This window comes from Vespa mandarinia, chromosome 19 (assembly GCF_050613455.1).
Source record: "Vespa mandarinia isolate Hongniang chromosome 19, ASM5061345v1, whole genome shotgun sequence".
In the NCBI taxonomy this organism is placed as follows: Eukaryota; Metazoa; Arthropoda; class Insecta; order Hymenoptera; family Vespidae; genus Vespa; species Vespa mandarinia.
The window spans coordinates 2,928,545-2,951,414 of record NC_140828.1 but is presented as its reverse complement, the minus strand read 5'-3'; the positions used below and the strand labels follow the sequence as shown (position 1 = coordinate 2,951,414).

The 22,870-nt window shown below is 28.2% G+C and overlaps 5 protein-coding genes across 15 annotated transcripts; 2 read left to right on the top strand and 3 right to left on the bottom strand.

The window, feature by feature from the left end:
- The first annotated feature begins 419 nt into the window (after nucleotides 1-419).
- Nucleotides 420-5,555, top strand: mnd (L-type amino acid transporter minidiscs). Of its 3 annotated transcripts, XM_085662698.1 has the most exons (9): nucleotides 561-702; nucleotides 1,825-2,069; nucleotides 2,143-2,361; nucleotides 2,449-2,719; nucleotides 2,997-3,120; nucleotides 3,242-3,442; nucleotides 4,212-4,361; nucleotides 4,705-4,882; nucleotides 4,996-5,555. In XM_085662698.1, exons 3-9 carry the CDS (start codon nucleotides 2,148-2,150, stop codon nucleotides 5,055-5,057), a joined length of 1,200 nt encoding a protein of 399 aa, XP_085518824.1. In that variant the 5' UTR covers nucleotides 561-702; nucleotides 1,825-2,069; nucleotides 2,143-2,147; the 3' UTR covers nucleotides 5,058-5,555. The 3 variants fall into 3 exon arrangements, with proteins under 3 accessions (XP_035739701.1, XP_085518823.1, XP_085518824.1); XM_035883808.2 differs by lacking the exon at nucleotides 1,825-2,069 and having other exon boundaries at nucleotides 420-702; nucleotides 4,996-5,552; XM_085662697.1 differs by lacking the exons at nucleotides 1,825-2,069; nucleotides 4,996-5,555 and having other exon boundaries at nucleotides 420-702; nucleotides 4,790-4,882.
- A 1,569-nt stretch (nucleotides 5,556-7,124) lies between these two features.
- Nucleotides 7,125-9,430, bottom strand: LOC146872387 (ubiquitin-conjugating enzyme E2Q-like protein 1). Its single transcript, XM_085662794.1, has 4 exons — nucleotides 9,292-9,430; nucleotides 8,604-8,967; nucleotides 8,077-8,475; nucleotides 7,125-7,876 (listed from the first exon to the last, which is right to left on the bottom strand). The coding sequence occupies exons 2-4, from the start codon at nucleotides 8,859-8,861 to the stop codon at nucleotides 7,748-7,750; spliced, it is 786 nt and encodes a 261-aa protein (XP_085518920.1). The 5' UTR covers nucleotides 8,862-8,967; nucleotides 9,292-9,430; the 3' UTR covers nucleotides 7,125-7,747.
- On the bottom strand, nucleotides 9,322-11,339 carry LOC118449351 (transmembrane protein 231-like). 6 transcript variants are annotated; one of them, XM_085662790.1, is made up of 7 exons: nucleotides 11,113-11,339; nucleotides 10,864-11,027; nucleotides 10,591-10,728; nucleotides 10,296-10,503; nucleotides 10,069-10,219; nucleotides 9,529-9,730; nucleotides 9,322-9,456 (listed from the first exon to the last, which is right to left on the bottom strand). In XM_085662790.1, the coding sequence occupies exons 1-7, from the start codon at nucleotides 11,249-11,251 to the stop codon at nucleotides 9,448-9,450; spliced, it is 1,011 nt and encodes a 336-aa protein (XP_085518916.1). In that variant the 5' UTR covers nucleotides 11,252-11,339; the 3' UTR covers nucleotides 9,322-9,447. The 6 variants fall into 6 exon arrangements, with proteins under 6 accessions (XP_085518916.1, XP_085518918.1, XP_085518915.1 ...); XM_085662792.1 differs by having other exon boundaries at nucleotides 9,573-9,730; XM_085662789.1 differs by lacking the exon at nucleotides 9,322-9,456 and having other exon boundaries at nucleotides 9,496-9,730.
- A 396-nt stretch (nucleotides 11,340-11,735) lies between these two features.
- TM9SF2 (transmembrane 9 superfamily protein member 2) lies at nucleotides 11,736-17,610 on the top strand. Of its 2 annotated transcripts, none has more exons than XM_035883807.2 (15): nucleotides 11,736-12,069; nucleotides 12,580-12,647; nucleotides 12,776-12,869; nucleotides 12,943-13,078; nucleotides 13,158-13,279; nucleotides 13,449-13,572; nucleotides 13,689-13,828; nucleotides 13,916-14,092; nucleotides 14,396-14,540; nucleotides 14,673-14,850; nucleotides 15,013-15,172; nucleotides 15,272-15,423; nucleotides 15,505-15,616; nucleotides 15,694-15,865; nucleotides 15,964-17,610. In XM_035883807.2, the coding sequence occupies exons 1-15, from the start codon at nucleotides 11,935-11,937 to the stop codon at nucleotides 16,029-16,031; spliced, it is 1,983 nt and encodes a 660-aa protein (XP_035739700.1). In that variant the 5' UTR covers nucleotides 11,736-11,934; the 3' UTR covers nucleotides 16,032-17,610. The 2 variants fall into 2 exon arrangements, with proteins under 2 accessions (XP_035739700.1, XP_035739699.1); XM_035883806.2 differs by having other exon boundaries at nucleotides 14,384-14,540.
- Acn (apoptotic chromatin condensation inducer acinus) lies at nucleotides 17,530-22,653 on the bottom strand. Of its 3 annotated transcripts, XM_035883803.2 has the most exons (10): nucleotides 22,497-22,653; nucleotides 20,560-21,892; nucleotides 20,361-20,448; nucleotides 20,165-20,281; nucleotides 19,882-20,074; nucleotides 19,573-19,781; nucleotides 19,263-19,490; nucleotides 18,946-19,203; nucleotides 18,474-18,623; nucleotides 17,530-17,985 (listed from the first exon to the last, which is right to left on the bottom strand). In XM_035883803.2, exons 1-9 carry the CDS (start codon nucleotides 22,498-22,500, stop codon nucleotides 18,504-18,506), a joined length of 2,550 nt encoding a protein of 849 aa, XP_035739696.1. In that variant the 5' UTR covers nucleotides 22,501-22,653; the 3' UTR covers nucleotides 17,530-17,985; nucleotides 18,474-18,503. The 3 variants fall into 3 exon arrangements, with proteins under 3 accessions (XP_035739696.1, XP_035739695.1, XP_035739697.1); XM_035883802.2 differs by having other exon boundaries at nucleotides 17,530-18,623; XM_035883804.2 differs by having other exon boundaries at nucleotides 17,530-18,623; nucleotides 19,573-19,778.
- Between the last annotated feature and the right edge of the window lie 217 nt (nucleotides 22,654-22,870).

Sequence of the window (22,870 nt, the reverse complement as noted above, 5' to 3'; positions counted from 1 at the left end):
GTCTCGAAGGAAAATAAGAACGCCGAGGTTATCCGAAAAAATCCGAATAGCGACGGAACGAAACGAAAGTAGGGAAGCGCGCATTTTTCATTTCGGCGGGGACTAATGAAGTAAGCCGAACGTTGACGTTCTTCGTTTCGGCGGTGACCAACGAAGTGAACCGAACGTTGGCTTTCTCCCCACTGATACTTGCCTCCCACCCACCCAATACTTTCCCCCCACCGTAAAGCTCGTCAGAACCACATGTGCGAAGAGCACGCGTTCGTTTCGTTTGTATGTACGTTTGAAAGAGGTATGGTCACAAGAATTCGAACCTTTGAGTGGGTCGTAACAAAACGACGTTGCCGAAAAAATCTTAATTTAATATTCTCTTATATATTGAATCATTTTCATTTGAAAATAATAATAATCACCTAAAAATGCCGGACAAAGTAGCACCAGCCGAAAGGCAAGTGATGGTGCTTCATACTTCGAAAAAAAATATTTCCGAAGATAAGAATAAAGACAGTGGTGTGAAATTGAAAAAAGAATTAGGATTACTCGATGGCGTTGCAATAATCGTTGGTATCATCGTTGGTGCTGGCATTTTTGTTTCACCTAAAGGAGTCCTTACTAATAGTGGCAGCGTTGGCCAAGCTCTCATCGTTTGGATTTTCTCTGGTTTACTTTCACTTGTCGGTGCTCTCTGTTATGCCGAATTAGGTAAGTGAAAATTAATTTCTTTTTATTTAATACATTTTCCCGCGTCAAATCACTCATATGTTCTTTAGAAATTCGCACATATTGTATATGTCGAGATACACGTGGCCGCAAAACGTCGACTCTACTGCAGTCTAGTCGCGTTGCTATGACACGAACTATGGTGTAATGAATCTAGAACTATATTTTACGTTATTGATAACTATATTTTTCACAAATTTTCAGCGATAAAAACGATATTATTTCATTAATTATACATTTTCCAGAATAATGAGATCAACATTTAAATCATTGTATTTAAATAAAGTTTATTTAAATAAATTAAATCGAATAAATTTCTTCCGAAAAGTTTGTATTTGCATAGTAAAAGAATAAAATATTATGGTTATTTATATTTATATATTATTATCTATTATTTATTATCTAATGCATAGTTGCATACATTATTTCATGTATAATAAAGTATTGATAAAAATTTTAAATATGATGACAAAACTAAAGATAATATTGCAAATACGTAGTTAATAGTTATATCATTCGAACTGTTTTTATGACATAGTGGCAAGTGATAGAACTGTAAACTCTTGCATCATCTTATTGTAAGTTAAGGAAAACTACAGTCCTCGTAAAAAAACAAAAAAAAAATAAATAAATAAATATATAACAAAAACTATTTCGGCTAGTAGTAATTGAGAAAAAAGTCATAATAATTCAATAATGATATCTTATAAAAAATATTGTGTTTGTTTATACAATTTTGTTATTTAATTATTATTATTGATATTTCATCATATATAAATACCTATATTTATGTATATTTATGTATACCTATATATGTATATTCGATCTATATACATATAGATCGAATAATTTATAAATTGCACCTGTTCGTTCTCTCATCGATATAGATTGAAAATATTATATATCAGTTATATTTACTAAAAGAGATAAGATATAAGAATATTTTTCTAATAATCTAAATAAATAATCATGAAATTTTTATTATCTATACATTATGGAATATAAACGATGTTATTATCCGAAAAAATGTCGATAAATTATAAATCGAACGTCTACGAAGATAACAATAAATAATCTATATCTTAAATGCCTTTTTTTTTTTAGATAAAAGTCTTCTCAGCAGATTTATTAAAAAAAGAAAAAAAAGAAAAGAAAGAAAGAAAGAAAGAAAAAACCGAAAATTTACTATAACGACATGATAGATCTATTCCTTCAATGTTATCTTTAATAAAGAAATAACCGTTCATATAATTTATATAATTACGAGCTAACATTTTAACTGTTTCAACAAATATAATGATCACGCTCGTTGCTTTCGATTTTACATTTTAATGCATGTTACTATACGCGTATGTATTTATATATGTACATAATCATGCCTGAATATCACAGCCGTTTTATATTTTTTTTCTTGTATTACAGGTACGATGATACCAAAATCAGGTGGTGACTATGCCTATATTAGCGATGCGTTTGGATCATTACCAGCATTTCTTTATCTATGGGTTGCATTATTTATTCTCGTTCCAACCGGAAACGCTATTACTGCACTTACGTTTGCACAATACATTTTACAACCTGCTTGGCCAGGTTGTAAGCCACCATATGCAGCTGTAAGACTTCTTGCAGCAGTCGTTACATGTAAGATATAATAAAAAAATTGAAAAAAATGATTATCATCATCATCAACAGAAACAAAAGAATAACATTTTCTTTTATTATCTCTAGGCTTGTTAACTGCAATTAATTGTTATAATGTTAAATGGGCAACAAGGGTTCAGGATATATTTACTGGTACAAAGATCTTTGCCTTGATCATCATCATGGTTGCTGGTTTCTGGTGGCTTTGTACTGGTCATACAGATAATTTTCATCAACCAATGGCTGGAACAAATACGCAACCTGGTTATATCGCGCTTGCTATATATTCAGGATTATTTTCCTACTCTGGGTGGAATTATCTTAATTTTGTCACAGAGGAATTGAAAGATCCTTACAAGTAAATACATATATATATATACATACATATATATATATATATATGTATATATATATATATATATGTATGTATATTTATATGTATGTATGTATGTATGGATGGATGTATGTATATGTACGATTACCATATGCTACGAATTTTTGTTTCAACTTAATTTTCGTCTTTGCTGATAATCTGATAATTAATTAATATGATTTAACAAATTTATAAGGTTTTACAGCAATATAAAAATATGTTTAATCTTTATCTTATTTATATATTTACTTGAATATTACAGAAATCTTCCAAAAGCAATATGCATATCTTTGCCATTGGTCACAGTGATTTATGTCTTAGCAAATGTCGCATACTTCGTTGTCTTGACGCAAGATGAGATACTTGCATCGAACGCAGTCGCTGTTGTAAGTTTCATTTACATTAAACATCCGACTAATTGATTTTTAATTGTTTAATTAATTAATTCAATATTTGGAAAACAAAGATTTTAATCTTTTTATTACGATACGATTATTTTTTTCTCAGACTTTTGGTGATAAATTATTAGGAGTAATGTCATGGATCATGCCGTTTTTCGTAGCATGTTCAACATTCGGTGCATTAAACGGTGCAATCTTCGCTTCTTCAAGATTATTTTTCGTTGGGGCACGTAACGGTCATTTGCCTACTGCCATAGCACTCATTAATGTACAAAATTTGACACCAATGCCTTCCCTTATATTTCTGGTAAGTATTTTTCTTCGATTTTAATAAAAATTTTAACGAAACAATTGGTACATTATTATGTAAAAAAAAAAGAACAATTATCAACTTTATATATAATAATAACAATTAAAGCAAATAACTTTAATACGTTATTAATGGTAAATATGTAACTAATATTAAATTAAAAATCAATTCACAGTTTCACCATCATTAATTTTTATTATTTATTAAAATAAGTTCTAATTGTTTAAAAAAGTGAGTAATATTTATTATTAATTAATGATATAGTAATACCATTATTATCTAAGTAACACATAAGACATTCGAGATTTCAACTATCATCTTGTTTTGCGATACGTTAATTGGTAGTAATAAATTGGATCTTTCATGTCGCTGACCGTGTCTTTAATGATAGACGGCGGAAGTCTCCTTTTCGTCTTTGTTCCTTCGTTTGTGAGAATGTAATTTGACCTGAATGACCTAGAGGTCGACTCTAACGTTTTAATACTGCATTGATATATATAATATTAAAGAGACGAGTCCAAACAAATGTGAATAAATATCAATTTGTTTCTTATATAGGTATTATATGCATATATGCGTATACATACATACATATATATATATATATATGTTTGTATATATATTATGTCTTATGATAAATAACACAAATGATACTAATTATAAATTTGGTAAAAATTTAATTACACCTGTAGACACGAGAGAACAATTTTTCTGTACTTGATCGCAAACTCCAATTTAAACGTTAAACTGTAATTTCCGTTTCTAGTGCATTATCACCCTGGCACTTCTGATCATAGAGGATGTCTATGTGCTGATCAATTATGTTAGCTTCGTTGAAGCACTGTTCACCACGCTCTCAGTATCTGGCCTCTTGTGGCTACGTTACAAAAGGCCCGATCTTCATCGACCGATAAAGGTATTCCATTTGATAATTAATTTTTTAATATGTTATAATTAATTTACATATTATTTAAAATTAGAGTAATTAATTTTCTTTGTAATTGAATTTATTAGTTTCACTTAATGTTTCTAACTGGAAATATTTTTTCCTCCATTCTAATATCAAAAATTTCCGATATACTATATAATCATTTTTTTATGTAATTATATTTTGTTTCCAAGATATTCCAGTTAAAAACGTTAAACAGTTTATTTCATATAAGTATCATTAATACGAAATTTGTTATTATACTATTATCCATAATAATATACAAGTTCGTATGGGCGCGCGTTTTATTTCTTATTTTTTTTTTCTTTAGGTATCTATAGCTTTACCCGTAATTTTCTTCATAATTTGTACATTTTTGGTTATTCTTCCTTGCTACGTTTCACCATGGGAAGTAGGAGTAGGAATAATTATTATTTTATCTGGAATTCCTGTATATTCGATTTTTATATACTGGAAAAACAAACCAATTTGGCTAGTGTCAGCTTCACGTAAGTATTGCTCAATCAATTTATAGTTATATATAAAAATGTGATATTAAATATATAGAATTAAAATTTCATTGGATTTTAATACATCATTAAAATAAATTATTGACTTTTAGATAATTTTAACATGTTTTGCGCGAAACTTTTTTTGTGCGTACAAGAAGAGAAAAATGATTGAAAAGGTAAGTGCGTTTTATGGTCTTCTCTAGACAATGCGAATATATATATTTATAAACGATAAACTGACCTAAAGGAGCAATATTTCTTTTTTGTATGCAATAATTATTATATTAATGGAAGTTCCTCTTGGCTATAATAATTAATGATATATAAAATATAATGAATGATTATGAGTGAATGAAGTTAATTATGAATATTTTATAAATATATATATATATCAAAAGTGTCAATGATGCTTCCAAAGTACTGCCAAATTTGTAAAATTTAAAAATTGTTGAAAAGATTTTTTATTTTAACGTTATTTAACTAGGCAAGAAAAGAAAAATAACTAAATTATTTAAATCGTTTATATGAATGTGAGGCGATTTCTTATACTTTTATGCAAAAATAACTTTTTCATGCATTATTTAATAAATCTTGAAATGTTTTGCATATAGTTAAAGTATTTAATAATGCATTAAAATATTTAATATTATATATTACGTGCAAACGCGATTGATGATAAATTTTGCTTGATCATATATAATTGTACATATAACAATCAATTGAATAATGTATAATCTATTCTTTTGCTAAAGATAATTAAGATATATATCTTAATTATCTTATATATATATGATAATTAAGATATATATCTTAATTATCTTATATATATATATATATATATATATATATATATATAAATTTTTTACATAAAATAATAATTGTAAATATTACATCATCAGCCTTTGCGAGTCAATTATGTTTTGTCTATTTATATTTAATAATATGTATTCGATATATAAATGAATATTATGTTAATAATTAATATATATATATATATATATATATATATATATATATTTATATATATATATTGCGTGCGTCCATGTGTGTGGGTATATGAGTGTGTATATGTATAAATGAGATAGTTGGTATAAAAAGTCAAATAAATGTATAAGCGTTATTTTTTAATATTTCTTTTTTTTTCCTTTTGGTTGTGTATTTATACTCATTTTTAATATAATTCAATTGTAATATACATAATCCAGAGCAAATGTAGAATAAAATCACTTTTTTCAACTCCTTTTCTATCGCCGACACATGTGTGATCGATTGCTAAATTTCCTTTTTTTTATACTAATGGAATATGTAATATTTCCAACATCAATTTTTATGTATGCCACCCATGCTCATCTAACAGTAAAGACAAACTTGTATAAAATGTGTTCTCTTTTTCTATCTGTTTCTCTCTCCCTCTCTTTCCCTCTCCCTCTCTCTCTCTCTCTATATATATATACATATATATATATATATATATATATATATATATATATATATATATATATATTACGTTAAAATACATTGAGAATCAGCATTTCTTAAATGTTTGCAGAATTGATATATTTGGCAATTTTCAAATTTTTTTTTGGCTTTTTTATAATATAATAAATTGCACGTGGTAATTGTATATTTCCAAAAATGTCGAACTTTTCGAATTTTTTATATGAAAGTTCTTATTTGGCACATATACAGTATTTATATTACCGTTCCATAATCAGCCAAATATTTGAAAAATTGGTACCGATATAATGTATCCCAGAAAAATTCAATATTTTCTATTAATATTTACCGAAGTTGAAAAAATTTCTTCAAAGATATATTGTATGTATATAAGTATGTATGTATATAACAGAATTTTCTAAAATCTGTGCAGTTTTAACAACAAAATCTACAAATATATATTATCATATATATATATGATATATATCATATATATATATATATATAAAATATTCTCTATAATACTTTTAATATTGGAAGAAATCGAAGAAGATAAAGTTCAATAAACAGTTATTTAAAATATAATTTGTCAAAATTGAGATTATACCAAAAATTAATTGGAAATATTTTTCTCTCTTTCTCTTTAACGACGAAGATTAAAAAAAAAAAAAAAAAAAAAAAAGGAAAGAAAAACAAAAACATTTCATTTGAAAGATGTATCAACGAATAACACATACGTAAATATTCTAATGTTTCTTTTTTTATATATGTATAGATATATATATATATTTTTTTCTTCTGTTTTTAAATATATTTGTACGATCATTCTATATGACTAGTACATAAATAGAGAAATCGACATGTAAAAACGGTGATCTTAATTTGACTTTTACGAAGAACATCGTACGCTCGTTCTAAGTTAGTGTGGGAAAATATATATTATCCAATAAATATGTATAATAACTGCGTGATTATAGTATTTTTCGTAAGAAAAACACAATAATCAAAAGTGCTAGATTTTCTCAAATCATGATCCAGCACGATAATAATTCAATATAATATACACGATATTCTTTCATTAAATTATTTACAAAAGATGCACGTTTATAACAAAACTCTATAAAAAAAATTATAGATAATGGTGCATCACACATTTTGTTCAATTATTTCGAACGTATCGATTGAAAAAAAAAAAAAACAAAAAGAAAAAATATAAACAAGAAAAATCGGCCTTCCCTAAACTTCTTCGATCTTTTATATCATTCGATAAAAATTTCTTATCCAATATCTTCGAAAACTCGATAATCGTACAACTACGATCTGAATAGAACAATTTGATAAATATAATAAACTCAACGTAAGAACGTTGAAAATAGAACCGACTAAATGATTGAGATGATTATTACCCGATCGAGATCATTAAAATCAGCCTTCTGCAAGCGGAGGCGTAACCCAACCATATTTCTCGTGAGTTTTAACGAGATTTCGAAAAGATTCTTCAGCGGATCGCCGATTGAATTCTTTATTGGTCTTTGGTTTTCTAGCAACGCGTCCCTAGAAAATTTAATCTATAGTTTAACATGCTCGAAAAAAAAAAAAAGAAAAAGAAAAGAAAAATAAATAATAAAAAAAAGAATAATTAAATAATAAAGTGACACGTAAAGTAGTACCGTATATTTTATCAAACATTAAAAGTATATACATTAGAAATATACGTGCGAAGAAGAGTGAATACATGTGAATTATTTCCTCACCTGTCCCTTAACGATACTGGCAGCAAACTGCGTGATAACAGCTTCGATAGTGTATGCACTGGCCCATCCTCTAGGTGTTAAAAGTTCCATACAAATAGCCCCACCTTCCATGACAAAACCTTTTTCAATTCTCGGCGAGATTACTCTCATGAAAGGTGGCGCGAAAGGAAAATTTTCTGGAAAGACTACGTGAAGAAGTATATAGGGTATCTCGAGTTCCCGCATGTCGGCAGCTAGCTCGCTTTCTGGATCGATTTTGTGAAGTCTCACGTGCCACTCAAATAGATTGTCATTGATGAGCTCGGCGGTAAAAGTTGCATCTCGGCGATGTTGAGTTCTTTGAATCTCACTGAGTTCTTTCATCAAACGACGTAATCTAACTTTCTCTGGGATGTTACCCTATAAATTTATTATGAGATCAAATGAACAAAAATTCTTTCCTTAGTAGTGAAATTTGTGATCAGTTTAAATATCTTCAAAGGACTGTGATCTTCGGTTAAAAGTAGTTCAATTATAAAATGAATTACCTGAGAGGAAGTACTGGAAGACTTCTTTGTTTTGAAGAAGCAACTACCATGTGCGGTATGACTGCTGCCTGGATTTTCAGGCATGGAACCATCAGACGGCGTGACCGCATCAGGTCGATGATGATGACGATTAAGTAATCGTCTGGAAGGCGAATTTGTCGAGCTATCACTTCCACCTTCCTGTTCAGCAAGCTTCTCCGATGATCGGAATAATTTCCGAAAGGCAGCAACTACTTTCTCCTTCGATCTCGTAGACATGACTTGAATTGTCACGATAGATATAAAAATGTTTCTTTTTCGAATCGTTCGTCACTGCCGTCTTTGATATCGTCGATTCAAAAGGATATCTTATCCGATAACGGTCCTACAATAAATCTAAGCTGGTACAAAGTGTATCGCAAAATTGTCAAACAAAATTATTCGAAAATCAACAGGAATTTCATTTGAAACGTGTCCTTAATACTTTGTATAAATATTTTTTAATACAATATAATCGGCAAAGTGAACGCTTTGTTTTAATAAATTGATTAAAAAGTTGTAAGTGTTAACTGAGAACATCCATGCAAACAAAAGAAATCTATTATAAAACACAAGAAAAGCGTAATGTCTTTAAAATGTAAAAAAAGAAAAAAAAAAGAAAAACTAAAAAAAAAAATGATAATAGAATTAATTATACAAATATTAACACCTTTTTCAATAATATTATCTTCGTTTAACATAATGCGTAACGAGTCGCATATCTTCGTCATTCATGATCCATTTTTTCTACGATTCCCCGCCGGTCAAATTCGTAACAACGTGAATTTCTTCTTTGTAAGGTTTTAAAATCACTCACTCGCTCACTTTATTCTCCCTATACAAGAGAAATGGAGAGTAAATAATGCGGAGTAGTAAGTAACGCTTAACATATAGGAGTTATACTGACTACGGTGTATACGTATTTGCGAATGGAACAAACGAGTGACATACGCGGTACAGCGCAATCTCCACCCTCATTGAACAGAGTAGGACGCCTTGTTGAGATATGGATAAATGCCTGGAAGGGTTGACATAGTCGGTAATGTTGCTTCGTGCCAAAAGAAACGCCTGGACTTCCTAATATCGATCCATTCAAAGCGCCTCTTTCGCTGTCAAAAAAACAAATGAAACGAACTTATATTCTTTTTCAATAATATTCATTGTATTATACGTTCATTTTATTTTTTATGTGTGTATATGTAAAATATACAAAAAGATATTCATTCAAAAAAAATTATAAGAAACGTTGGTTTCTTAATTAATCGGCTACGTTCAGGGCGTTAATTTACGAAATTGCCGAAATGCGAATGTGTGTATTTAATATTATTATCTTTTTTATTTAACTTTCCACGGCACTACAATGTACGAATTTAAATATCGGTTTGAGAATAAAAATGTTAGAATATAATTAGTTAAATAAACAAATACGATAAAACATGATATATACTGTATCCATGCCCATTTTAATTCTTCCCACAAATTAGGTTGATAATATATTAAATGATCTTTGTAATGTAATTCTCCTTGAATTGTAATCATATCTTCCTTTGAAAATCCCGATTGAGTGATTACATGGCTGTTAGTAATTTCAGCTGAAACTAATAGATTACAAAAATATATAAATTCGTTCATAAATTTTATAGTTTTGAAAACAAAATAAAATATAATGCTTACACTTTTTATTAACACTTTGAGATAGCAATTGCAGCAATGTTCGGTCTGACAACTCTATACTATGATTATATGTCTCATATAAATGATCGCTATGAAGAATACCTCTCTGTTTTAATTCCAAATCGGCAATAAAATAAATCTTTTGTTCATCTTGATGTAATGTATGATCAAATATTGCTAATGATTGAATAGAGCTTTCCAAAATTTGCTATTAAAAAAAGAATATTTATCAAAAAAGATATATTTTACATTGATGTATAATAAACAATATGTATTAACTTAACTAATGTCTTACCTTTAATTTAAAATCAAAAAATAAAAAAAACCTTATGTTCTTAATAGGTGAATCTGTATAAAATTGAGCTTCAAACTTTAATATATCTTTCTTCCCATCGTTGTTTGTATCTATTTCTTGTACCTTAAATATATATATCTATATAAATTTATATATATATATTTATATAAATTTATATATATATATGTATAATATATATATATAATTAATATATATATATATATATATATATATATATAAAGTAGATAAATTAAAAAATATTAAAATAAAAACCTTTATGATTAAACAATCATCAGAAATATTATTCTCTTTGTAGCTAGTAAAGGTAGAACAAACTATTGGGGCCATTTCTATGCCTCTCTCCATTAGTAATAAATATTTATATTGGAAAGATATGTCTGGTGTTTCTGCATGAGTTTTTGTTTTTATCCAAAATCCTAAAAGCAAACTAAACTTGATATTCTTTTCAATTTCAATGTTCTAATAAAGCAAAAATCAATAATGTTATATTAAAATTTATACCTCCTGTATTAAACATTAGAAAGAACGGAGTAATTATTGACATCATAACCAATAATAACACAATTAAAGAACTTAAAGAATATATTCTAGCTCTATATTTATAGTAAATAGAACTCGAAAATATTTCAATCGCAGTCATATCGGATCTCAATGTTTTGTTAATATTTATTCGTTGCTTTGGTAACAATCATCGACAAGAGTCTAATCGTTGATTGAGAAACGCCATCTTGTATAATAAATACCTGAAATAAAGTTCATATTCTTATTGTTAGATGGAAATTCAGATTAATTATTATTAATTTTCAATTATATTAACATTTGTATATTAAATTTTTTTAATTAATATATAAATATTAAATTACATTTACTCGATTTATTCTCCAAAAAAAATTTTCACAAAAAATTAATTTCTATCTTTTATTATTATTATTATTATTATAATTCGATTGACAGTTTTATTTTACTTTTAATCATTCAATCTATGCATTAAATTTTTTTATATCATTAGAAACAAATTTTTTATTTGAATATAATTTTTATTTTGTTTTAATAAATTGTTAAAAAAAAGCATCATAAATTGGCGGGAAATTTGAACGATGTTAGTTCACGAAGAATTTTTAGATCGTGTGAGTGCATGACGTGTCATGGCACCTTTCGAGATTTGATGTTCGTTGCGATATAATGTTCCATGCGATTGACAAACGTATGTAACGGAGTTACAGGACGGGAATTATTATGAAGTATTGCGACTATTTATTTGATGTAGTATCCAAAATACGTTTTTAGTAGACAATAGATACTTTATATTAAAAGTGAATAATAATGGCGAGAATATTATCATCGATATGGCTGTTGTGTACGCTCTACGTAGTTACTGAAATATCAGCGTTTTACTTGCCCGGTTTAGCACCAGTAAATTTTTGTAAAACTGATGATGATTCTTCGAAAAATTGTAAGGTATATTATCTTTTTATTAATTTCTCGATGCAAAAAAACTAAAATAACATTGAACATTTTTTCTACGTATATTTGGTTAAGATCGTCTATTTGCGTTTTATAAAGATACTTTGTTCTAATGTTGAGTATCTTATCTCTTCGATTCATAAAATTACATTTCTTACTATTCGAGATATTTATGTGGTAATAGAAATAAATCTAAACAATGTATCGTTTTTCATGATGAAATCGTTTTTCAATTATTATTATTATTATTATTATTATTATTATTATTATTATTATTATTATTATACTTTTAACATTATTTTTCTTATTAAATAAATGGCACTTAATATCATTATAATTTTATTTTTTATAGATATTTAATGCATTATCTTAATGTTTCAAGTAAAATTTAATAACAATTATAACAATTTAATAATTAAATAAATATTAAATATTTTTATTGTATATTTTACACCACTTTTATAATTAATACAATCTTTGATACAATTTTTTTTTTTTTTTTAGTCTGAAATCAAATTATATGTTAATCGCCTGAATACTGAGAAATATGTTATACCTTATGAATATGATCGGTAAGTAAAATAAAAAACTTTCATTTGATTTCTAGATATTATATATTACTATGTATTGTTTAGATAAATTATGGAAAAATCTCTTTCATTTTTATCATATCTTTTTAATAACAAATTTTCTTCATTAGTTTTGACTTTTGCACTGCGGAAAAAGAAGAATCTCCAGTTGAAAATTTAGGGCAAGTAGTCTTTGGAGAACGGATTCGCCCTTCTCCATACAAGGTAAATGAATAAATGTAATTACTTTAAACTGCAATAAATATAATATTTAATATAATCTATATATTTCTTGCAGTTGAAATTCTTGGAATCAGTCAATTGTCAGAAAGCATGTAAAAAAGTTTATAAAGGAGGAGATGAAGCTTCAGAAAAAAAGTTGCAATTCCTTAAAAAAGGAATAGCGCTTAATTATCAACATCATTGGATCATTGGTAAATATCACTACAATGAGAAATTTATTGTTATTAATATTATTATATTATTACTTAATTTCATCTTTTTATTTGATAGATAATATGCCAGTCACATGGTGTTATCAAATACAAGATGAAAAACAATATTGTAGTACTGGTTTTCCAATGGGCTGTTTTACAAAGGAAGCTCGTTCTCAACAGGATGCCTGTAGCATTAATGTATGCATGATTAAAAATAATTAGATTCAAAAAAATTCATTTAATAATGTTAGATAACAACATATTTTATATATATATATAGATTCATTTAATAATGTTAGAATAAGAATATATTTCTTATATATATATATATTATACTTAAGAGTACTTCTGATATTCTTGTTATTAGGGTCCATATCACAACCCAAAAACATATTATTTATTCAACCACGTAGATCTTAACATAACATACCACAGTGGAGTCAAAGAAGAATGGGGAACAAGTTTCAAAGCAAATGGTGGTCGTATTATCTGTAAGTATTTGTAATATCTTTATTGATATAATATAGCATAATTTTGATGAGAGGAAAAAAGAATATGCTCCATTTTGATTATAAATAAATTAAAAAAAAAATTTCTTTTCTATTAGCTGTAAAAGTTATTCCTCGTAGTATTAAACACGAAAATGTCCTAACTTGTACTGGCAAAAAAGCCATGGAATTACCATATGGTGATCTTCCTGCTGATCAAACATTGGAAATAACATATACATATTCTGTAACATTTTCCGTAAGTTTTCTTAACTACGTTATTACAGAAAAAATAGAACTTGTTAATTATCATTTTATTACTACTTACATAATGTTCTAATTACAGCAAGACAATACAATCAAATGGTCATCCAGGTGGGATTATATATTAGAATCAATGCCACATACAAATATTCAATGGCTTAGTATCCTGAATTCATTAATTATTGTCTTATTTTTATCTGGAATGGTGGCAATGATAATGCTTCGTACATTGCACAAGGATATTGTGAGATATAATCAGGTACATATATATATATATATATATATATACAAGATTGTGACAATCAGATATACTAGGACAATGTTTTTAAGATTTTATTGAAATGTAATTACATTGTTAAAGTGATTATTATAATTCACTTCTCTGGAAAACCTTCACTTTGTTTTCTTTCTGTTTTGTTTTTTTTTCTGTTGTTCTTTTCTTTTCTTTTCTTTTCTTTTTTTTTTCTTACTCGTTCGAAAGTGAAAGGTTCCAAAATTATATTATTATATGAAATGATGATATTTTTACGTTTATGTTGCGATAATGCAGGCCTACTTCCAGATAGAGTCAGGAGAAGATGCACAGGAAGAATTTGGATGGAAACTAGTACATGGTGATGTCTTCCGACCACCACGTAAAGGAATGTTATTTTCAGTTTTACTTGGTTCGGGTACACAAGTCTTTTTCATGACTCTTGTTACACTAGGTGAATAATTCAATGATTTTATATATGAAATTAACTTATAATTTGTATATTATTAAAATAAAAAAATAATGAAGTTCTTTAATTTCCTTTTTCAAAATTAATTAGCTGATGTATTGTTTCGATTGATTACAGCATTTGCTTGTTTTGGTTTTCTGTCTCCTGCTAATAGAGGAGCATTGATGACATGTGCAATGGTATTATATGTATGTCTTGGAACCTCAGCTGGTTATGTAGCTGCTCGAATTTATAAAAGTTTTGGTGGCGAAAAATGGAAATCTAATGTATTGCTGACATCAATGCTGAGTCCTGGGTAAAAAAAAAATGACTTTATCTATGGAAAGAAAATTTTTTATATTAAATCTCTAATTATTTGATTTATTCGTGCGAGCGTGTGTACGTGTGGCATGCGTGTATTTATATATTTTTATATATATTTGTATATATATATATATTCTTTTTTATATAATTTCAGACTTGTCTTCGGTTTATTTTTTATAATGAACTTAATTTTTTGGGGAAAAGGCAGTTCAGCTGCAGTACCATTCAGTACTCTTGTTGCTCTTTTAGCATTATGGTTCGGAGTTTCCGTTCCATTAACATTTATTGGAGCTTATTTTGGATTTAAGAAAAGGGTAAATATATATAAACAAAATATATTAAATTGCATATAAACATAAAAATTCAAACGAATCCGATACTTACAAGTTCTCACTTAATATTTATAATTATAGTCATTGGAACATCCAGTAAGAACTAATCAAATACCAAGACAAATACCAGAACAAAATTTTTATACACAACCAATACCTGGCGTAATAATGGGTGGTGTTTTCCCTTTTGGATGTATATTTATTCAGTTATTCTTTATTCTTAACTCACTTTGGTAATTAATATTTTACAACTTATTATTAATTATTCAAATAATAGAATTCACATAAAATCTCTATATTCTTATTTTCTTTAGGTCTAGCCAAGTGTATTACATGTTTGGATTCCTTTTCCTAGTATTTTTAATACTTGTGATTACGTGCTCTGAAACTACTATCTTACTATGTTATTTTCATCTTTGTGCAGAGGTATTTCACACGTATTCAAGCTTATGATTTTATAATATATTTTTTTCTCCTATACAATAGAAATTTTTTTTATATAGGATTACCATTGGTGGTGGCGTAGCTTTTTAACATCAGGATTTACAGCATTTTATTTGTTAATTTACTGCATACATTTCTTCATGACAAAATTAGATATTGAAGATGCCACATCCACGTTCCTTTATTTTGGATATACTTTAATTATGGTCTATCTATTCTTTCTTCTGACAGGTAAATATTCATTAATTATATATTATTATTATAATATAATAATAAATATGTTTAAATATTTTAATAATGAAAATGATTTTATTCATATGTTACCATAGGTTCAATAGGTTTCTTTGCTTGCTTCTGGTTTGTGCGTAAGATCTACAGTGTTGTAAAAGTTGACTAATTGGACAATTAGTAACCAAAAGTATAAATATAAAACGATTGTGGTACAACAAGATAAAATGATTGAATAAGATGAAATGAATGATAACAAGAATGTCCGATAGTACAATGACCATTTGTTATTCATATATAACTTATGTTCAAGTTATTCAAATCCTCTTATTTCAAATATTATTGTGTAAAAAATAACATTTATCTTACAATATAATATTTGACTAAGATTTCATTCATAATTTCATAAGATAATTTAGATATGAAAATATCCAAGAATAGAAATCGACTATCGACCATTCTTCTTCATAAATTTTATATAACAAATATTGGGATGCGAGCAAGCTTGCACGCACACCGCGCTCCGTATGAGTGTAATCTAATATTATGATATTGCGTTTGAAAAAATTTTTTAGTAGTGTGTCAATTAATTTATCAGAATATGTCTATGAAGGTAATATTACCTACAGTATTTGGCCTACACAAAACTAAGAAACAAAGTAAAATACAGGTACCACTGTTATGTTTCCAATACATTGTACTTTTTCAATTTATTATTGCATTAATATTATTAGAATGATTTTTAGTTGCTATAAATATCAACAAGCAAAATAATATTAATTCTATTTAAATATTTATCGCGAGAAATATACCTTAATAAAATAAAAGATACTTTTTTTTTTTTTTTTCATCATTTCAAGCTATAAAGTTAATATTAAATTGGAGAAGTTGCTACGATAAAAATGTCTCTATTTGAAAACAAACAAAAAAATGTAAACGATTTTTCTTTTCTTATTAATAGTATTTATAATTTGGAACTATTTTATTAGTATAATCAATATGCACATTATTACAACAATTTTGTAAATTAAAGCCATTTAAATATTAGTATTAATGATGTTATTGATATGAATAAAGATATCAAATAAGTTTATGTACATATTCCATTAAAACCGAACAAATAAACTTTTGATGTTAATAGTATTAGAAGCATATAAATACGTGTATGTGTGTGTGTGCATGTATATATATATATATATATATATATATATATATACGCATATATATGTGTGTGTGTATAACTTGAAGTAAAGAATGGTATCAATTATTAGCCAAATGTATCACTTTCTGAACACATGTATATTTTGTAAAGTATTACTTATTGTTTATATCTCATCTACAGGTAAATAACAATCTCCCAATTGGTATACTGTAAAAAGTAAGCGGTAAAGATACTTCATGTCCTATCGTGTTTTACATTTATTGATAATTTTACACATGTCACATTATGGAATATTGAATATTATTATATATACAATGTGTGTTTTTCCTGCACGACTATTTGGCAGGTACAACACACTAGTGTTTTTCATATTCTACTACCACATTTTGTAGTGATAGGGTCATAATCCATTAACTTTGAGTTAAAGTTAAGGCAAACAAGAAAGTGGATATTATAGAAAGAAACTTTTTTCTTTTTTTTTTTTGTGTCTGTTTCCACATTCACATTTTTAATCAATCGACAATATTGCAATTTTCATGTCGTAGTATTATTGCTATCTGCGCGTCGATTTAAACAGTTGACTAAAGTTCGTTTCATAGAAAAAGAGAAAACGAATAACTCAATTCAACGTTACGCTTCACAAATACAATGTCCTTTTTGTTATTCGACCAATAGTTTTTTTTTTTTTTTTTTTTTTTTTTTTTATATTAATTTCTCTTTCTCTCTCTCTCTCTCTCCCCCTCTTTTTATATTCTTTTACGAATCCCACGTTGTGTGTGTGTATACTCGTGATGTGCAGCATTACGAGTAATATAGTTTTTATTGCATCATATTTATACGATGCATTTTGCAGTGAAAATGATGCAGTGCCTGTCCTGTACAGATGATCAAAACACAGTGCCACACTATCGAATCTGTTCTATTGTTACCGCCACTCTGTCGAATAGTAAATGTTGTTGACCTGTAAGAAGTAAGGTTTAATGCTCAAAGCTGAGGTGTCAAGGAACGAAGGAAATTATGGAGCGTCACCATGCAAGAGGAAAATCTTTCACTATCGTTAAATGAATCAAAATGAAAAAAAGTATTAATCGTTCCCACTAAACCCAATAATCTTAAAAAAAAAAAAAAAAATCCAAGTAATGCATATAATAATAAGATTATTTTGTGACTTGTTTTCAAAAAGAAATAATAACATTTAACAAATAATATTAAAACACTAGTGCAGCAGCAGCATCATTATAGATTTTCAAACAAATAAAATAAAAATGAATCTTAATAACACAAGTGACAAAATAAAATGTAAATTCAATGAATATGATGAACTGTCAGTTGCTGAAATTATTTTTTTTTTTTTCTTTTTTCTTCTTTTTTTCTCAATCGACAAATGTAAAAATGTCCTGTATGTAAGTTCGTCAAAGTACGTTTCTGTTTACGTCAGGAAAAAGGTACGTTTATCGGAAATGGCGATCTGCAAATTTTCTATTTTCTTGGACTACGACGGCGTCGGCTGTCTCTGCTTCTTTCAGTACGTCTCATCTCTTCTAATCTGCGAGCGTGCTCGGCCATATGCTGTCTTCGCATTTCTTCCTTTACTACTATCTGCGTTCATGAAAGATGCACACATAATATTATAATATCGAATATATATAAATACATACATATATACATATACGTGCACACACACACACACACTCACACTAATTTAAGGTCTTCTGTAATTATTTATATCGTATTTTCTCTTTTTATCGTCTAATTAATAATTATAAAAAAAAAAAAGTTAGTATCAATATTACTAATGTGTAAATTTCTTATTTGTTAATCATAAGAAAGATTTATATCAGAAGAACCTTATCCTCCATTAGTTTTATTCTATTTGATAATCTCAATTAATGGTTAAATATACTGTCTTAAAAAAAATTACCTGTTCATTCGTAAGTGGTAACCAATATATGCATGGTGTTGCCTTCGTTTTTCTGAAAAGATCATCTAAAAGTTTAGCTGGCGGTGGATCATCTTCCTTCTTTTTAAATTTCCTTGCAGGAGCTGGAAGATGGGCTTCCAATGCGGGACTCCGACTTCTTCTTCTTTTCTTATCTTGCTCCTTCTTGTCTCGTTCTTTTTCTTTAACATGCTGTTGCCCATCTTCTTTACCCAAATCCCATTCTCTAACAACGACCACCTATATTCAAAAGTCGATATAATTTTCATATATATATAAATTTCAATAATTATTCATACCTTCGCCGAATTTGTTCTTTCTTCACGATTCCAATCTTGTTGCCAAGAATCTGTTGTTAAAAGTTGTTCCGTTTTACGTGAAACAGGTTGATCTTTCGATAATTCTCTGGCCAATTCCATATCGTCTTTAATTGCATATTCAACATGAAGTCTTTTTGGATTTGATACGGGCCAAGATATACCATGTAACGCTTGCCTTGTTTCAAACGCTTGATCCTCATTGGCATACTAATAAAATCAAGAATAACATTTAAAAAATTATACTTTAAATTTTAATTAATGACGAATTAAGTGAGAATTTTTGACAAACCTCTACAAAACATTTAGATTTAATTCTATCCATCCAGAATCCGTTTTCGACGATCGTACCAGTACGAGAAAGAAGTTCTTTAATTTGATTCAAAGTAAACGGACGAACCAGATTTTTTATCAAAAGAATATTTGTTGGCTTTGTTGCTGGTGGACTGGGTGACTTCACATGCGGAGGTTCTTTCACAATAGAAATCTTTCGTCTTGCTGCTAGTAAATCAAAATTAAAGACCATTAATTCAAATTCAATATAATAAGATTTTGTTATTAAATAATTATGTAAAATTGTGAATAAAACATAATTTTATACCTATATGATTATCAACTTTTCCATCTCCTTTTTTTGCAGCACCATTCTTTTGCGCAAGAATATCTTTTGGCTTTTGATCATTAATATCATCATTAAGCCATTTCTCATTATCTTTTTGATCTCTTTCATCGTCATCATCTTTCGACAAACGTACTTCATTGATCGATAATGGTTTTGCACCTGGCACTAGTGCCTATTACACAAATAATATTAATAGAATTAATTATTAAATATATAAATTATATAAAGAAATTTTATTTATTAATATTACATGTAAATATACCTTGAGAGAGTCTGTTGAAATCGAAAAAGAAGGTGCGCTATCCGTGGATAATGCAGTTCCCCATCTTCGCTTTCTTGGTACGGATTTAAACTCATTATCTTCGTTACTGTGATTTTCCTGGACCAAACAAATTTTTATTATTTAGATCAAGATTTTAATCAAATAAAATTTATAGAATATTACAATGATATTATACCTTGGTTTGATTATTGGATTCACTATTAGCATTTGGATCATTATCATCTTTTTTTGAATCATTTTTATCAGCCAATATTCGTGCTGAACTAAAACAATCACATTAGAAAACATATTAAAATATATCAGCAATTATTAGTATTAAAATAATATTTTTCTAATTTCTTCAAGGATATATAATATATCAAAATAATACTTACAATGATCTTTTCAAATTAACTTTAGCAGGTTTTTGCATTGATGCCTGAACTTGCAAATCAGCCGATGGAACGTGCTCCTGCTTTTCAGTTTCATTCTCAGCTTTTGGTTTAGTTATTTCGGAATGTTCAACTTCAATATTGATATTATTTAATAGAGGATTAGATTTTTGTTCTGGAGATCTTGATTTATCTTTTTCTTCACATATATCTATTGTATTTGATTTTTCTTTGTGAGTAAAAGATTCTTCAATTTTCCTTTCAGCAGGCTGTTCATCTTCGGAATCAGGCGTTTCAGAATTAGAGGAATCTCTATATTTATTTCTATGCTTTCTGCGACTAGCACGCGATGCTGTTCTGTTGCTACTGCAATCAATTTTAGTATGTTTCTCATCATTTGATTCAGATGATGAATCTGATTTATGCATTTTCCGTTTGTCTTCTTCTTCGTCATCAGTACTAGCTTCTTTACAGACATTTTCAACACTGGCTTCTTTGTTAAATACTTCTGTTGGTTTCTGGTCAATGGTTTCCTCAGGCTGGTCTTCCTTAGGAATATCAGCAACTATTTCCTCTGATATATGATCGCCGTTTGAATTAGGAGCTGGAGTGGTTGTACTACTTGGCTTACTGGGCTCGCTATGAAGATTTTGGTTGGAACAACTAGCCTCATTTGAATCACCTTGTTGATCTATGTTTGGTTTATCGTCAGACAAGTTGGCTGAAGTGGTTTCAGGCAGGATCTCCTTGCTATCACTTACCTCTTCGTTGGAGTCCTGACCTGGGTATGAAGAGGAGGGATCATACGGCTGTTCAATGCCACTGGACATTCTTGTACAAGATACCAGCTGCTCATCTGCCGAGTCAACCTCCCCTGCACCTCCCTCACCACTTTCTTGCCACTTGTTCGACTTTTTCCTACTTAAAGAGGCATCTGATGATGCTTCTGATGTATTACGTTGTCTGCACAACTTCAATTTTTGTATTTCACCGGGGGATGCATCGGCTCTTGCCACTTTCCAAACAGAATCACCGTTATTGTCCTCCTCGGCCTCTGGTGATTGTGCCTTGATATCACCTTCAGTGGATGAAACTTTTTCTTCATGGCTATCTGATACCTGCTCTAATTCCTTATTCTGAAGACGTGTCTGTACCTGAGACTTTTCAGTTTCTTTTGTACAAGTAGCACTCACTGTAGTTGCTTCAACATTATCCTTCTCAGGTGATGTAGATGGTGAACGTTTTCCACGCCTGCGAGTTGATTTTCTTGTTGGTTTTTCAACTTTCTTTTCTGGTGTTGCTTTAGCTTTATTTCTGTCACTCTTGCGCCTCATGCCTAAAATATATATACATTATTATATTTCATACAATATATTTACAGTATTAATATTGACATTCGTAAATCATATTATAAAAATATTCATGCATTACAACTCCAAATAATATAACAGTTAAAACAGAACGCATAGATGATAAAACATTGATCCTAAGTTATATAAATTTATAATAGCTTATTTTTGTAAATCACACATTAATTTTTTTTATTATACTTATTTATTTTATTAATGATACTTTAGACGAACACTAATATAAATTTTAATTTGATAAACATAACAAATAATATGTACACATTACATTGTACATAAAATAGCTTAAAGTTTTCTTAGACAGATTATATTATTGAAATAATAAGAAAATTATTATACTACATGATATATATCTTTAGATATAGAAATCTGATTAATTTTTAATGCAATGAAAATTAATTTTGTCGTAACGTAAAAATTTCTGGTATGATTTTACCAGAATTAATCAACGATAATCGTATCAAATATTAGACGGTTTTGCATTTAAATGATTAGCGTTTGCGAGCGGCAGTTTGTGGTTACCCGAGAAATCGCGGGAGCATTTTTAGATATTAGTAGCTTATAGAAACTTACTCATGAATGTATCCCGTCCGCGGGTAATGCTTCTATCAAAATGTAAAGTCCCTTCCAAGAGCTTCACTGAATATAAATATTACGCTTCAACAGAAACAACGATCTCAATGACGCTATTAACAATCGGTCGAGCTACCGTACTCGCTCGATCAAGCATGGACATCCTTAGCTATATAAGATAGGAGTTTTATATTAAATTTCTTATCTTTAACAGCGCACCTATCGGAGAATATTTATACTACTTATAGAAATCACTGCCGTCATAAACCATTCGTCATGGTAATTATCGACCGAGATACATATAAGATAATTATAATAATAATAATTATTATTATTAAATATTTTTTTTCTTATTTACCCTAAATATTCTATAA

Excerpts from the sequence above, each read along its gene's own strand:
- mnd (XM_035883808.2), top strand. The coding sequence starts at position 420 with ATGCCGGACAAAGTAGCACCAGCCGAAAGGCAAGTGATGGTGCTTCAT. Across the intron at positions 2,362-2,448 it reads TCTTGCAGCAGTCGTTACAT|GCTTGTTAACTGCAATTAAT; the intron begins GTAAGATATAAT and ends TATTATCTCTAG. Across the intron at positions 4,883-4,995 it reads TTGGCTAGTGTCAGCTTCAC|ATAATTTTAACATGTTTTGC; the intron begins GTAAGTATTGCT and ends ATTGACTTTTAG.
- LOC146872387 (XM_085662794.1), bottom strand. The coding sequence starts at position 8,861 with ATGTCTACGAGATCGAAGGAGAAAGTAGTTGCTGCCTTTCGGAAATTA. Across the intron at positions 8,476-8,603 it reads CTTCCAGTACTTCCTCTCAG|GGTAACATCCCAGAGAAAGT; the intron begins GTAATTCATTTT and ends ATAAATTTATAG. Across the intron at positions 7,877-8,076 it reads CCAGTATCGTTAAGGGACAG|GGACGCGTTGCTAGAAAACC; the intron begins GTGAGGAAATAA and ends TAAATTTTCTAG.
- LOC118449351 (XM_085662789.1), bottom strand. The coding sequence starts at position 11,251 with ATGACTGCGATTGAAATATTTTCGAGTTCTATTTACTATAAATATAGA. Across the intron at positions 10,504-10,590 it reads TTTTTGATTTTAAATTAAAG|CAAATTTTGGAAAGCTCTAT; the intron begins GTAAGACATTAG and ends TTTTTTTAATAG. Across the intron at positions 10,220-10,295 it reads TCAAAGTGTTAATAAAAAGT|TTTCAGCTGAAATTACTAAC; the intron begins GTAAGCATTATA and ends GTAATCTATTAG.
- TM9SF2 (XM_035883806.2), top strand. The coding sequence starts at position 11,935 with ATGGCGAGAATATTATCATCGATATGGCTGTTGTGTACGCTCTACGTA. Across the intron at positions 12,070-12,579 it reads ATTCTTCGAAAAATTGTAAG|TCTGAAATCAAATTATATGT; the intron begins GTATATTATCTT and ends TTTTTTTTTTAG. Across the intron at positions 13,573-13,688 it reads AAATGGTGGTCGTATTATCT|CTGTAAAAGTTATTCCTCGT; the intron begins GTAAGTATTTGT and ends CTTTTCTATTAG.
- Acn (XM_035883802.2), bottom strand. Across the intron at positions 20,449-20,559 it reads GTTAATTTGAAAAGATCATT|TTCAGCACGAATATTGGCTG; the intron begins GTAAGTATTATT and ends TGATTGTTTTAG. Across the intron at positions 19,204-19,262 it reads AAAGAACAAATTCGGCGAAG|GTGGTCGTTGTTAGAGAATG; the intron begins GTATGAATAATT and ends TTTTGAATATAG.